The sequence below is a fragment of the Cyprinus carpio genome, chromosome A15, assembly GCF_018340385.1.
Source record: "Cyprinus carpio isolate SPL01 chromosome A15, ASM1834038v1, whole genome shotgun sequence".
NCBI lineage: Eukaryota > Metazoa > Chordata > Actinopteri > Cypriniformes > Cyprinidae > Cyprinus > Cyprinus carpio.
Window position 1 is genome coordinate 12,472,299 of NC_056586.1, and position 13,512 is coordinate 12,485,810.

The window sequence follows — 13,512 nt, forward strand, 5'->3', positions numbered from 1 at the left end:
TCGTATAGGCTGTACAGAGTCGATTCTTTATTTTGGGAGGCAATAACTTTATCGTGCATTTTCAGCTTCATGACTTTGCAGATCGTTTACATTCACATAAAGCAACATTACACACTGCATGAAACGCAATATTGGAAATGACACAATAGGGGCACTTTAAACCATCTAAGATAGGTCAAGTTTACCGTCATGCTTTCTGCATAAAACTACCATCTTACTGATTTTGGATGAAACATTAATTAAATGAATGTAAACCTTTGTGTATAGCAGTTTACAAGGTGTTGTATCTGAACATCTTTGTGTCTGTATTCCATGTTCCAACAGTTTGTGCTGTTCTCAGTCTCACTGTGTTCTTTTGTACTGACTGTTCTTGCTTGTTAGTGGACTTCTTGGGGTAATGAGGACAAAAGATGAGACTGTACACTGCCTATCAATTAGGTTCTTTAAATTAAAAACATAATTCATCATAGCTCCTCTAAATCTCTAAAAATCACCAAAGACCCAACTGCAAATTAGTTGATTTAACAAAACTGGCTTTTTTTAGTTTTTGCTTTGGTGCAGAGAATGGTAGCACGTGGGATTGTGTGTAGTGGAAAAACAAGCTTCTTGACATGTTTTACTGACACATAATTTAAATGACATGTGGAAATATATATGTGCATAAACATATTTATTCACCATAACTGATTTTTATCTGTGTCAGGGTTATCTGAGCATTATCACACTTTACACCGCATTCCAAATTATTATGCAAGTGACATATCCATAGGATTTCGGTACAATTAAGAGTCAGATTTTTGTTTGTGTGGTTTTTCACATCTTTTTAGATAACTGGTATCAATTTCAGACAGGTTTGGTCAATAGTTTGCCAGGTCTTCTTAGGTAAATGGAAACCCTACTTAAAGAGCTTGTTCCACATTATTAAGCAAGTCACAGTTTTTATGAAATATGGTGAGGAAGAAAGATCTCTCTGAAGATGAAAAGTATGAAACAATGCAATGTCTTGCAAAAGGCATCAAACAAACAAATTTTCGCGAAAAGCTAATAGAAATTATTGAACACCTGTCTGCTGCTCAGCAATGTTTTTTTTTTTTTACAGCTGGCGTTACAATAGTTCATTTGTTCGACAGAAACTTTCCTTAATAAATCTTTATCTGACCAAGATCTTCTGTGCTCTAAGTCACTCACAAATCTTTAGACAGATCAATAATCTCTATTTGCTCTTTGCGAAATATTGTTTGTTTTGATGCCTTTTGCAAGACATTGCATTGTTTCATACTTTTCATCTTCAGAGAGATCTTTCTTCATCACCATATTTCATGAGAACTGTGACTTGCTTAATAATGTGGAACAAGCTCTTTAAGTAGGGTTTCCATTTACCTAGAAACACCTGGCAAACTATTGACCAAACCTGTCTGAGATTGATACCAGTTATCTAAAAAGATGTGAAAAACCACACAAACAAAAATCTGACTCTTTATTGTACCAAAATCCTATGGAAATGTCACTTGTATAATAATTTGGAATGCAGTGTATGTCTGGACACCAAACTTTACTACTTTTGTATTCCAGTTAGAAGTTTCAACTGTAGTGTATTTTATAAATGGATGAGGAGAGGATAATGTTATTGGAACTCCAATCAACATTGATATAAAATGTCAATAAAACTAAAAATATTGATTTGCCTGATGTTTTTATTTTTGTAGACGCTTCTCACTAATATACATGCTGTTTTTAAAGAATTCGCTCAAAAATTAAAATTCTGTCATCATTTGCTTAATCTAAATGTGATACTTTTCTTTTGAGGAACACAAAAGGAGATATTAAACCAATCCAAGCCGCTCTTTTCCATATACTGAAAGTGGAGCATGGCTAAAATGGACAGTACACCAAAAAAATTAAATAAAATCCTATTCACAATAAAAAACAGACATTTCTCCAAATATTCTCTTTTATGTTCCACAGAAGAAAGTTGTACAGGTTTGAAATGACATGAAGGTGAGTAAATGATGACAGAATTTTAATTTTTGGGTGAAATGCCACTTTAAGAAGATTCCATATTAGTCATATGGTCAATTTAAATGTTTTTTTTTCTCTTTTGTTTTTGTCATTGTATGGAGAAGAGCAGCTTTGACATCCTGCTAAACCTCTCCTTTTATGTTCCACAGAAGAAAGATTATCTAACAAGTTTGGAATGAGATTAGTGTAACTAACCTAAGTAAATAATTTTCATTTTGAGTGAAATATTGCTTTGATGGACTTCTATGTTTTGTCTTTAAACTAAAAGTTTAACATTTTAAACTCAGGTTTATCTAGATTAGCAGTTTAGCACACTTCATTCCTACCTTCAACACTGCAGTTGAGGTAAAAATCCAGATGTGGGCTCATTATTTCAATATGGACAAGCTTAAAATAGAAGATGGCTACTCTCCACTCCTCTGTTGTTCCAGGGAGTGTGCCAACCTTTGAGTTGCCCTTCGTCTCTGCTTTACACAGACAGATGGCTCTGTGTTTGCACTGGGGGCCGTGTCTCCTAGCAACTGGCTCTCTCTCTCTCTCCTCAAGTTGCGGAGGAGGCAGTGCAAGTGTGTGTCTGTGGAGGGCTGGTGTCATTCAGTGTCTGGGCCCTGTGTTTATCTCATGCAGCCCACTGCCTAAGGTTATTTAAGGTCTGTCAGTGGTTGGGTGTTGCTCTGCTGAGTGTGTGGGCGAATAATATCACCTACAGTTGATTACCGAGCTCTCCGGTGGTGAATGGATGAATATGCAGAGATGGAAAGTAACCAATTACAAATACTTTTGTTACAGACAAAAACATTCAAACCACTTGCTTTGACTTTCAGTCACTGGTGTTGGTTTCAATATTTCAGTGAAATTTTAAATCATAATTTTGTCAGCTCCTGAAATGGGTCATGCCATTGATATAACCAGAGCACTCAGCAGTTTAAGTAAATATAAACTCGGTTGATAGAAGGACGCAGTTTCATGGATGAAGATCAATGTAAGTGTCTAAAATGCATCCACACAGTTCAGATGATTGAAAAACATTGCCCTCTTAAACAGAGCAAATTACCGAAGCTAAAATAACCTAAACATTAACAACAACAGTGACATGAGAGCGCATGCATTTTACGTGGTGCATCTGACTGAAAGATTGCACTGTGCCTGCACTTTGGATGTGTTTACCCATGGGCGAAGAAAGAAGATAGTCTATGTATGACAAGATGATTTATTCATATCCAAAACGAGACGATGTGAACATTATTGAGCACTGAAGTGTGTGTTTCATTCATACTCGAAGCCGGAGGGGCTGTCGCACAGAAAGTCCAAGGCCTTGTAGAAGTAATAAAACTTACTACGTGCAGGAAATCCCAATATGGACAAAGTCATTTCCAGGCAATAAATAAATTAATATATGAATAATGCAGTGCTAATTGACCTAAAATTAGGCGAATTGCGACAATTGTACATAAATGTCAGAGTGAAAAAACCCAAATGTCAGTTTAAATTTCAAACACAAAGCTACTTTATAACAGAGGACGTGCCTGCAATATGCACAATTGAATTATTAATGTAATTTTAATGGTGAATGTTTTGTTTGTTTTTACTCACAGTCATTGTATGGAAAAGAGCAACTCGGACATTCTGTTAAATATCTCCTTTCGTATTCCACAGAAGAGAGAAAGTCAGAGGTATGGCGCAACGTGAGATGAGTAAATGATGATGCATTTTTAAGTGAATAAATGCAGGAATATGAGCAGCACACAGAAGCAGAGGATGAAGTGTCTAGGGATGTAGTGACTCAGCAGAAAATCAAACAAAGAACATCAAGTGCTCATGTTTCTGAAACACCAGACTGCAGCAAGGAATGATGGCGCTCCGAACAGATCGGGTTCTGTTTATTGGCTTATGAAAGTGCAGTCCTCAGGGAGAACCGTCTTTTTTTGGCCAATGACCTCACATCTGCATCTGCCTCCTTGTCCAGCAAGCAGCGCTTTTATGTAACGTTTAGGCTGAACATAAGACTGTGGGCAAAAGCAAACCCTTAAAGGGATAGTTGAATGAAAAGTGAATGAAAGTGAATGGTGACCAACAGCTGTCAAACAAGACTTTCAGTGAATAACAACTTAAATTTCAGTGTTTCTCTAAAAAGCTATTGTATGGCTGAAGAAGACTTATGGGTCATTATTATGCCTTATCATGTACTTTTGTCCCTTTTAGAGTTTGCCAGCCCCAGTCCCCATCCACTTTTGTTATATGGAACTGAGCAGCATGAACATTCTTCAAAACTTCTCTTTTTGCCTCTTTTGTGTTGATCAGTATGATGGTGCATAAATAATTACAAAACATGCTTTTTGGGTGAACTATCCCTTTAAAAGGCCAGAGCTTGGCATAGTCTGATATTTTTATGGTAGGTTGACTGTTTTGAGTGACCACCCATCCCCACCCTTCCTATTTAACAGAGACAACATTCACAAGCATCTTTCCGTAAGCAATCCTTTCTTCTCAGTTTGGCGTTCAGCCCTTGTGTTGAAGGTAAGGCTCGCTTTAACCTGATGGAGTGTGAGCTGCAGAGGATAAAAATAGCAGAGCTGTTCAGTGAGTCAAAACTCTGCAGCAGAGACTCACACAGACTGGTGCATTGACACAGTGAACAGAGAAAGCACAAGAGGTTCAAAGAGTGACATGAGATGAGCAAGTGGCAAATCTGTGATCTGATTGTGGGCATTCAAGAGGATTTTATCTTGAACCTCGGAGATACGCTAATGTTTTGTTTCATTTCAATAACTAATCTCAACTTTCACTTAAAGTAAAATCTGGGTCCTGAAGCAACACCATATACTTCAGTGAAATCTGTTGTAAACAAGCTCACCGGGAGGCATAGAATTAAACAGGGCCAAACTATATTTTCCATGTGGATTAAGGACTGTGATAATCTCTCTATGTGTTTAAGATTATACAGATTGATTTATTCCTGTGGTCTACATTGAGGGCTGTGGAGAGTGTATGTGATAGATGGATAGAAAGACAGACAAAGAATGGGGTAAAATTATATGGTGTCTGTTTTGGTTGTTTGGGGGGGATTTGGTGATATTGGGGTGGGGATGTATATATTTGAATGGGTTAATCTAGATCAACCTTGAGGTTCCTTTTTTGTCGTGATGCTTGCTGCTGCACAACGGTGCAACATTGTTGTTTCTACATTTTTTATGTACATGTTATAATGGGATTCTTTCATTTACATTTACATTTATTCATTTAGCAGACACTTTTATTATTTCACAAAAAAATTATAAAATGATAAACCCTTACAACTGAACCTTTAAACCATTTTTTTAAGAAAAGGGATGAGTCAGAAGTATAAATTATTATATTATTTAAAACGGATTTATGTGGGTGAATTGGTCTGAACAAAAACTGCAGACTGGATTATTGAAAATGCACATTCATTCTCTACCAGTAGGAGGTGCTTTGAAATGTCAAAAATATAGTGGTTTCCTCGTTAATGGCTGTAAACAAAGCAGCTCAGCTAATAAATGATGCTTTATCGGGTAAAATGAAAATGCGATTGAATCTTTTCTGAAGACAATCAGTTCCCTTCAGAGGTTCATTCATATAAAAACTTGTGAGAATGAGAAAAGTGTGAAAAAATATATCCTATACTGATGAGGAAAGTCCACTGATGAGTTACCAGCGTAAGCCTACAATTTTAATTTTTTTTTTTGTCATTTTTGTCATTTTAGGGCTATTGATCAATTAAAATATATAATCGCGATTTATCACATGATTGTCATGAGTTAACTAATTTTTTCTGTTCCAAATGTACCTTAAATTAATAATTTTCCTTTAGTTTAAGGCTTAAACTAGTCCCAGACAAAATGCATGTTTGAGCTGTCTCAACTGAAAATATCTTAAAATATGTGAGTGTCATTGTTCTGTGTCAAGATGCACACCTGTAACATTTTCTTCTAAGGCATTTTTGTAAAAGTTGCTTAAACATCTTAATTTAACTAAGTCCTATTCCTGGCTTAAGATAAGACCTGTTTGTAAAACCGGGCCTTCAAGTTTTTAATCTTATCAACATGGGCATGGATAAATATTGATACTTTATGTAATATACTGTATGTTTATTATTAGTGAAACCATAGTTAACAGAGCATGAAGAGTAGACATGTTTCACAGGTCATAGATGTTTTTCAAAGAATGAAAAACAAACACATGAAAAAAAAAAAAGAAATACTAGGTTCCTATTACTTCTCTTTCTTTGCACTGAGCAATTTACTTCAAGCCTGTTTACATTTTCGCAAGACGGCATCTCATTTCTTCTGAACATGCAAAGTGTACATTTATTATTTATTATTACATTTGTTTGCCTCTCTGTGCCACATACTGTATTTTGATGCAGCTAAATTCTAAACTGTTTTCATTGATATATTTGACTGTTTCTGTTGTCAGACAACGGGATGAATATGAAATAGTGACTGAAACGCGACCCATTAAGACTAACCAGCTCTCCCTTCCGAGATGTTAACCTGCACAAAAATCCTGATTTATAATCGTGCAGTCGTCTGATAAAATCGCTAAAAATGTGCTGTGATTTCGGCTATACTTGCATGTAAGATTAGAGAAGCAACATATCTGTGTATTAACTGAAAGCGCAGCTCCTTTCAGCCGCGCGCTGAACAGAGCAGACGCAGAGAGAGAAGTGTGCGCGCGCGCTCGTGCGGCAGTCAGCGGAAGATGCATAATATTTTCATTTGCTACAGGCAGGACACACAAGAAGCACGTTCAACTCGGACACGCAGACGGTTGTCGTGGTAATAAACACCGTAAACAGCAACCGTTCACTGAAACTGTGAGCCACGAATCCTTAAAACTGATTCCTAACCAGCCCACCATCATCACTAAACCATCTCTTGTTCATCAGCAATGATGGCATTCTAGAGATGAAAGACTTAAACACTTAGTAAGATGAAACATTTTAAACACTTTCCAGTTCAGAAATATTACTGCCAAGAATTTACTTACAATACATAATAACGCACTACCAATACTGTCCAAAAGATGGCATGATTTCCTCACAATGTGGCATTATGTTTTCAGTATATGTACAATAAACGTGTATTTCTGAAACGTAGTCATGAATAAGGTTAAAGTGAGTTTTCTGGTTTTCTTTAAAGAAAATGTATTTATTTCTAATGATTATCAAAAGGGAGTGATTATTTAGGAAAAAATGCATGTGTCAGTAATTTTGTAGACAGCAACCTGAATAATCCACTGCAAGACTAAATCACAGCTCTCTTTGTGTTTTGCTGTCTTCAGTCTATAGCTGACAGGCCATTAGGACAGCACATTACAGCAGTCATTATACTTTGTTCCCTTTTAAGAGCATCTGCCAAATGTCAAGACCATTATGCTTGGATACTTTATACTGAACAGGAAATAATTAATCAAATTAATAATAATAATAAATAACAGGTGACTACAGCACTGACATTATTATTAAGAGAGAGTCCAGGCCTAGTTGTCACAACTTTTACACAAGTGATTATTTAGTTCAATATGCCCCATATAATGAAGTAAAAACAGTATTTAACTTTTCAGCAAAATGCAAAAAATCTTGCACAAACACAACTGTTAAATTCTGAGATGATAGTGCCTAGAGTTTTCATTATGATCAAATTTTGGGATTTGAATTACATTTTTGTAATCTTTGTTAGTTACAATAATAGGAATTGTTTCATATTGTTTGAGCTATCAATCACACCTGGTTGATCCATGCTATACGTTTTTATTTTTCCAGTGTGTTCATAATTATTCTTATCTCTAATATAGATGTTCAAATGTATTTCCTATTTTCTTTTTCAATTAAATATTTTTAATGTAAATATACAGTATCTAAAAGCATCTGGGTGTTTTGCCAGGTCTTGACATCTTCGCAGTATAATCTGTATCCATTCCCTTTTAAAGACCAGTGATTCAGTGGATTAGACTGAACATTATATTTTAAAAAGTAATGTAATGCTAGTTATACTTTAATAGTTACTCATACTCAGCACTCAACTCCCTTGTCCTCTCTTTTAGACTAGACAAACACTAGAGGAGCTTCTCTGGCCTGTATGAACTCAGGCTGTAATGTTTAGTGACACCTGGTGGGATAATCTTCAGCAAGTCAACAGATTCAGTCTTTGTTATTATTGCTTGAACAAATCATTTTACGTAACTGAATAACTCACCGGTTGCTTAATCTGAATAATTATACAAACTTGCGTCAAAGATTTTCCCCTCTGGCCTCCAAAAACCTCAACGATGCAGACTGTAACATCAATTATTCTGACATAACACAAACATCTACGCAAGCGGAATCAAGACAAAACAACTAGCATTTATATCAATGAGTGAAATATTTATTTAAAAACTGAAAAATAAAACAAACCCACACAGTTTTAGTATATATCATAAGATGTTATTCTAAATGTTGTTGAGGGGTGTTATTTTTTTTTTTTAAAAGTGGTGGGAGGTTTTTTGGCTGGCTGAGCTGGTAAGACTAGACAACCGAATCGAAACAGTGAAATAAACCATTACCGGAGGTGATGATGACACTCCAAAAAAAACAAAAAAACGGAAATTAAATACCCAGTGTCGCAACTTAACATAACAGCCAAAGCAGTGCAATGAGTGAAACAATATAAGGGCATTAAGACATAACAAACGGGATATACAGTATATATCATATCTCAGTCACACAGCATCCACCCAAACACACACACATTATATTAGTATTAAAGGACACACACACACGTGGTTTAGTCAACGCATGTTCATACTGAGTCGACAGGAACCCTAAACTCAATCATTTTCTCTTGTAGTTACTGACTGGTAGTTTGTGGAAAGTTGAGGTAACCCTGCGAGTTCCTGTGAGCCCTGGTGAGAGCTGTGCTGCTGGCAGACAGTGGTGGTCTACAAGGCTGTGTGGTCTACATTGCTTTGACAGAAGTGGACAGATTCTTGAGCCCAATACATTTTACTTAACATTCTTCATGCATTTTGTGTTAATCTCATGAAAACGGTCAAGAAATGTCCAAAAATCCCCAAACATTAATTATATGTTGCAAATGAAAATTAAGCATATATATATATGAATATTTTAATTTCTCCCTTAAGTTGGTGTGAAATTAAAATATTACTATAAATAAAATGATATAATTTAAACTGTAAAGTACACTTGTAAGTAGCTATACATCATGGTAATATTTGTACTGTATATAATGAGAAATACATATAATTCTAAAACAGCTTTAAATATTTTTTCATTATTAATTTCTACCCATGTTATGGAGCTCCAAAAAGAGATGGTGATAGAAAAAAGATGTGGGGAAAACAGTGAAATGTAATTTTTCCTCCAATCATATTTTCCCCCATCACCATGTCCCCTTACGGGCCCCGTACTATTTCTTCTTTCTTTTAGATATCCAGTTGTAAAAGGGAAGCTCAAAAGTCCAAATGAATCACACCAGAGTTGAACACAGGGATGGCTACATCTGTTCTCACACCACACTCTACTGATTTCATGATCTCAGTTCACAATACCAAACTACAACTTTAAAACACTGTCCTAATGCTACTCAGATCATGATTTTAAAGGTCTTTTTGAGGGAATGTGACCCTTTTTCCCTTGTGAAAGGCACAGATGTCTCTCCTCGCCTCAGTGTGAAGGGGTGAGCGTATGTGGAGCTGGAAGAAGACAACAGGAATTAACAGATATTGTCATATTAACAGCATTTAAACCGCACGGGACCATTTTAGGGACCGTTACTAATACAATACGGTGCCATATCTATCTGTGCTGAACAAACCATATGACCTTAATAGAGCTATTAAGACAAAAACAATGAGCTCCAGCCTGATGTGAGGTCTCACAAAAACAGTCAGTTCATATTCAGTCATGGACTTGAAACTGGTGAAACGCATCAGGACACAGTTTTGTTGAAATATCACAGGTTAGATGAGCTATTTAGCAGTTTGTCCTATAAGTCAACATGGTGGAACAGTAAAAAGCCAGTGGATTAAATGTATTTAGGGTTTCTTATAAAGTGAAAGCCTCAGGAACATAATCAAAGAAAAGCTTAACATAAAAAAAAAAATTACTGAATACAGAAAAAGTGAGTCTCGGTTGAGTTTGCTAGTGTTTTCAGGTGTTAGTCCACAGTAGGTCTTCAGCTATTATGTCCAAAGCACTCTTTTTAGTCCACTGCTAGGGGACTAGGGAAGGACGGACCCAGACATTAAGGAATGCGTTTGAGAGGTGGAAGTCGCACACTGCTGCTGTTTGTAAAAGTTGAGTCCGGAAGAATCACAGCACAGTGTCATATCCTATAAAACGCGGTGACTCACCCTTGTGCAATGCATCATGGGATATTTCACGGAGAGACGGGATTGTTCTAAATGGTCGGGGACGGGAAAGATTCTCCATTTCGTAATGAGGACGTTTAAGAGGACATTAAATACTCAGACAGTTCAGCGAGCCTGCACGTCCCTCTCTGTCCACTAGGTGGTGTCCCATCCACTTCCATTCTTCCTCCCCCTTCGTCACACAATACCGTCACACTCCTCACGTCTCCAGACTCCACAGGCCGGGGAAGGAGCAGGTTAGAAAAAAAAGCACCTTTTATTTGGCTTTAATGTACAATAAAGAAATCAAAAAAGAGTTAAAAAGTACAATAAAAGGGAGAAGGGAAAGATAGTGTGTATATATAAAGACGTCAAGCACAGCTGCTGCACAGAACGTGACGAGTCTCAACCCGTTCCTGCGGACAAACACAAAAGAAAGACGAATTACGCACGAGCAAACACGACACACCCTCTGCACCACTAATTAGCTTGATACACCATCCTCAGCCCGAAACATTTCAACCCACTCCATTCGCTAGGGAATTCTGGGATGATGTTTGAGGAGGAAGCAGTTTTGGCTGATGGTCAGACGGTATTGTGTTGTTGACAGACAGCTGTTTGGGGGTCTTACCCTCTTCCTCTCCTCCCCAGCCCTCTGCGACGCCAGCGAGCTCGTAATGCTTCTTCCTCAGCTCACCCAGTCGCTCCCTCTCTTTCTGCAGTCGGGTCTCCAGCTCCAGCACCAGCACCTGAGACACGTTAAACCGTCAGATTTGCTCACATACTTGCACAAATACATGGGGAACAGATTAATACACTCTCACCTGTGCGTCCATCTCTTGCCTCTTGATCTGAGTCAGTGTCATTGCGGAAAAGTCCATCGTTTCTGAAACAGAGAGAATTTATTTATTTTTTTGGCTTTTAATTCATGTCTAACATCATTTAGACTATTGAGATGATTTTCTTGTTTGCAGGTGCAAACACAATGTCCCCTGCTGGTCTGGATATGAAAGGACACTGACTCCTGTGACTGGTCAATGTTGTTTAAATGTCTTGCCTCCAGAGAAGAGCGTCAGCACAAGCGAGGCTGACTGTGTAGACTTGCTCGTTCCTGTATCTCTGGAGGGCACCATAAACCAGTTTTCATAGCTATAGTTAAATGTGAAATGGGGCAATGCGACTGTGGAGGTCAATGAGAAGTGGAAATGAGGCTGCTGCCACTGTTGCTACTTTCTTCAGGCTCTTCTTTAATGAATAATGGAGAAATGACAAGAAATAATAGGGGAAATGTTGCAAGCATAATTCAAGCCTGAATTTCCCAAATGAGCAGCCAAGCTAAACGTGCCTGAGAATGTTGAGTCAGGAGGATGAGCTGAAAAGGCTGTGCTGTAAACCTCACCTGTGTCCTCGATCTGAGACTTGCCAGACTTGGTAGATGCCACGACTCCCGCGGTGGCCTGGGTGACTCCTTTGGAGGCCTGCCGAAGACGGGAAAGGTTTGGACTGTCCTTGTCTGCTTTCACCTGAAGAGATAAAATGGATTATATATCATCCTTAACATCAGAGTGCTTTAAAGTGAATTCAAGTACCGATTTGTTGTTGTACCTTGGATGCTGCGACCAGCTGAGCTGTGCTGGCGGCGATCTCATGTGAACACACCATCAGCTCCTCAAACTTGCCCGTGCCTTGCACCACCTGATCAGCTGCATCACTGCAGAAAGACAAAAACCTTTACTGGAGGCAGCACAATGGTGATAGTTCATAGATAAACTAGCTTAGGATTCAAACCGTAGGGCCCTATGATTTATGCAATGCGGAAAACACAGGCTCAAGAATTGCAAAATCCAGTCATTAAAATGGAATTTACTGTATACTGTGAAATGTCACAGAATTGGGCAATTCTTGGACAAAACTGTAAATGCACTAAAGTCTTTGATTATTAAATCGCAAAAACAAATATAAAGTCTACATGTTCTATGTGACTGAGAGTGAATGAGTGGCAATTTATTAACATTTTTTAAGGAATTTCACACAAACCGAGAGATTTTTTTTAATCCCCATTTTAATTTATACAGTGAAAATCTGTTGTGCAGCACTTCATTTGGCCAAAATAAAAATGCAATGTTTTGTTATACATGAATTTTTATATTTTCATTTGATTACAAGTTTTATGGATTAATTTGATTGGCACATTTTTTGATGATAAATTTGCTTAAAACATCTTAAAACATATCTATAAAATATATATATTTATTAATTTGATTGGCACATTTTTTGATGATAAATTTGCTTAAAACATCTTAATTTATAAAAAAAAAAAAAAAAAAACAATTTAATAGGGCCCTGTTATAAATTTTTTTAATACATTTATTGAATTGTTAAACTTTTATGAATTCAATTCAAAATGAAGAACACAGAATTTGAGAAAAAATTAAAACTGAATTTATTTATATAAAAAAATAAACAAATAAATGAATAAAATGGAAACATAAAACTTATTTTATAGGGTCCTAAAACCTATAAGCTTTCTGTTACACACTGAGATTTTTAATCACCATGTAATAGCATCCCCCAAAAATGACATTTTTATTTTTTCACTCTCTAAAATACTCACACCAACATGGTTGCACCCCAACCTACTGCCTTGGAGGCGGAAATGAGACCTTCTGTCCATCGGGAATTCTTGGCGTAGAACTCCTTCATAGATGCGGCCCCCTGTGAACACAGCAGCAACTTCATTAACACCCAATTTAAGCTGGAGGTTTCCTAAAACTGCTAGATACGTTGACTCACCCTGCCGCTCTCCACGATGTCCCTCTGCAGGTCTTTGGAGGACAGCACCAACACTTTGATGGCCTGCATGAGATCTGTGCACGATGCCAAGATCCTGCAGGGGGCGACAGAGAGCAATATTTAAATTCTCACAAGCCTGTTTCGTATGCACGGGGTGGGTCTGCTAATGCTTCTGGGTGAATGCAAACGTGCTGCGCTATCAAAGTGAAATAAGCTCAGCATTGAGACTTTTTGATCACTGAATACCTAAATCCACTGAGGAACATCGACCAAATAAAATCTGTAAAAGCGCTTTTGTAACTGTAACAGTAATCATTAAAACATAAT

At 37.2% G+C, this 13,512-nt stretch overlaps 1 protein-coding gene across 1 annotated transcript in view; it reads right to left on the minus strand.

Annotated features, from left to right (window-relative positions):
• Positions 1-9,682: 9,682 nt before the first annotated feature.
• LOC109065241 (huntingtin-interacting protein 1-like) overlaps positions 9,683-13,512 on the minus strand; it is a 42,232-nt gene continuing 38,402 nt past the window's right edge. Inside the window, exons 25-31 of the mRNA XM_042771058.1 lie at positions 13,186-13,279; positions 13,007-13,107; positions 11,998-12,103; positions 11,792-11,915; positions 11,217-11,278; positions 11,024-11,141; positions 9,683-10,808 (exon numbers count right to left, since the gene is read on the minus strand). Coding sequence (XP_042626992.1) covers positions 10,798-10,808; positions 11,024-11,141; positions 11,217-11,278; positions 11,792-11,915; positions 11,998-12,103; positions 13,007-13,107; positions 13,186-13,279 — 616 coding nt within the window. The 3' untranslated portion in view covers positions 9,683-10,797. The remainder of the gene's footprint in view (positions 10,809-11,023; positions 11,142-11,216; positions 11,279-11,791; positions 11,916-11,997; positions 12,104-13,006; positions 13,108-13,185; positions 13,280-13,512) is intronic.